At 57.6% G+C, this 1,150-nt stretch overlaps 1 protein-coding gene across 2 annotated transcripts in view; it reads left to right on the forward strand.

The window, feature by feature from the left end:
• LOC109926076 (class I histocompatibility antigen, F10 alpha chain-like) overlaps positions 1–1,150 on the forward strand; it is an 11,687-nt gene that overhangs the window by 3,178 nt on the left and 7,359 nt on the right. For both annotated transcript variants that reach the window (XM_048616736.1, XM_048616737.1), the window contains exons 2-3: positions 79–339; positions 510–782. In XM_048616736.1, the coding sequence (XP_048472693.1) occupies positions 79–339; positions 510–782 (534 nt within the window). The remainder of the gene's footprint in view (positions 1–78; positions 340–509; positions 783–1,150) is intronic.

Consider the following 1,150-nt stretch of genomic DNA (forward strand, 5'->3'; position numbering starts at 1 on the left):
GTTTGGGAGATTGGTGTTTGGGGGGGTGTTTCCCGGCGGGTTCACTCCCTGATCTCTCTCTGTCTCTGTGTGTTTCAGGGTCTCACAGTCTCCGGTATTTTCACACCTGGATCACCCCCCTCCCGGGAATACCGGAGTTTATGGTGGTCGGTTATGTGGATGAGAAACTGTTTGATTACTATGACAGTGAGATCCGGAGGGACATCCCCCGGCAGCGCTGGGCAGAGGAGAATCTGGGAGCGGATTATTGGGAGCGGCAGACACAGACCGCCCGGGGCTGGGAGCCGTGGGGAAAGACCAACATCCAGACCGCCCTGGAGAGGACCAACCAGACCGGGGGTAAGTGAGAGGGGGATCCGCGGGGATCGGGCCCGGGGGGGCTGTGATTGGCCGCCCCCTGTGCGATCCCTGCCTGTGATTGGCCGCCCCCTGTGCGATCCCTCCCTGTGATTGGCCGCCCCCTGTGCGATCCCTCCCTGTGATTGGCTCTCTCTCTCTGTGACCCACAGGGATCCACACCATCCAGATGATGTACGGCTGTGAGCTCCGGGATGACGGCAGCACCGGGGGGTTTAACCAGCACGGCTGGGATAACAGCGACTTCATCAGCTTCGACAAGAAGGACATGGTGTGGGTGACCCCCCTCAGCTGGGGGGAGATCACCAAAAACAAGTGGGACCGGGATCCGGCACTCAACCAGCAGCTAAAGGGTTACCTGGAGGGAACCTGTATCGAGTGGCTGAAAAAATACCTTAAATATGGAGAGAGAGAACTGAGACCAGGTGAGTGCGACACACAGTAACTCACTGAGAGACACAGATACACTGCATTAAACAGAGACAGACAGGCCAAGGGGGGACAGGGAAACACCATACACAAGGCAATCAGACAGTCAGACAGGCAGAAACACTGAGAGGCAGGCAGGCAGAAACACTGAGAGGCAGGCAGACAGACAGACAGACAGACAGAAACACTGAGAGGCAGGCAGACAGACAGACAGAAACACTGAGAGGCAGGCAGGCAGACAGGCAGACAGGCAGACAGAAACTCAGATAGGCAGGCAGACAGAAACACTGAGAGGCAGACAGGCAGGCAGAAACACTGAGAGGCAGGCAGGCAGGCAGGCAGACAGACAGAAACACTGAGAGGC

Source organism: Rhincodon typus, chromosome 35 (genome assembly GCF_021869965.1).
Source record: "Rhincodon typus isolate 14 chromosome 35, sRhiTyp1.1, whole genome shotgun sequence".
Taxonomy (NCBI): domain Eukaryota; kingdom Metazoa; phylum Chordata; class Chondrichthyes; order Orectolobiformes; family Rhincodontidae; genus Rhincodon; species Rhincodon typus.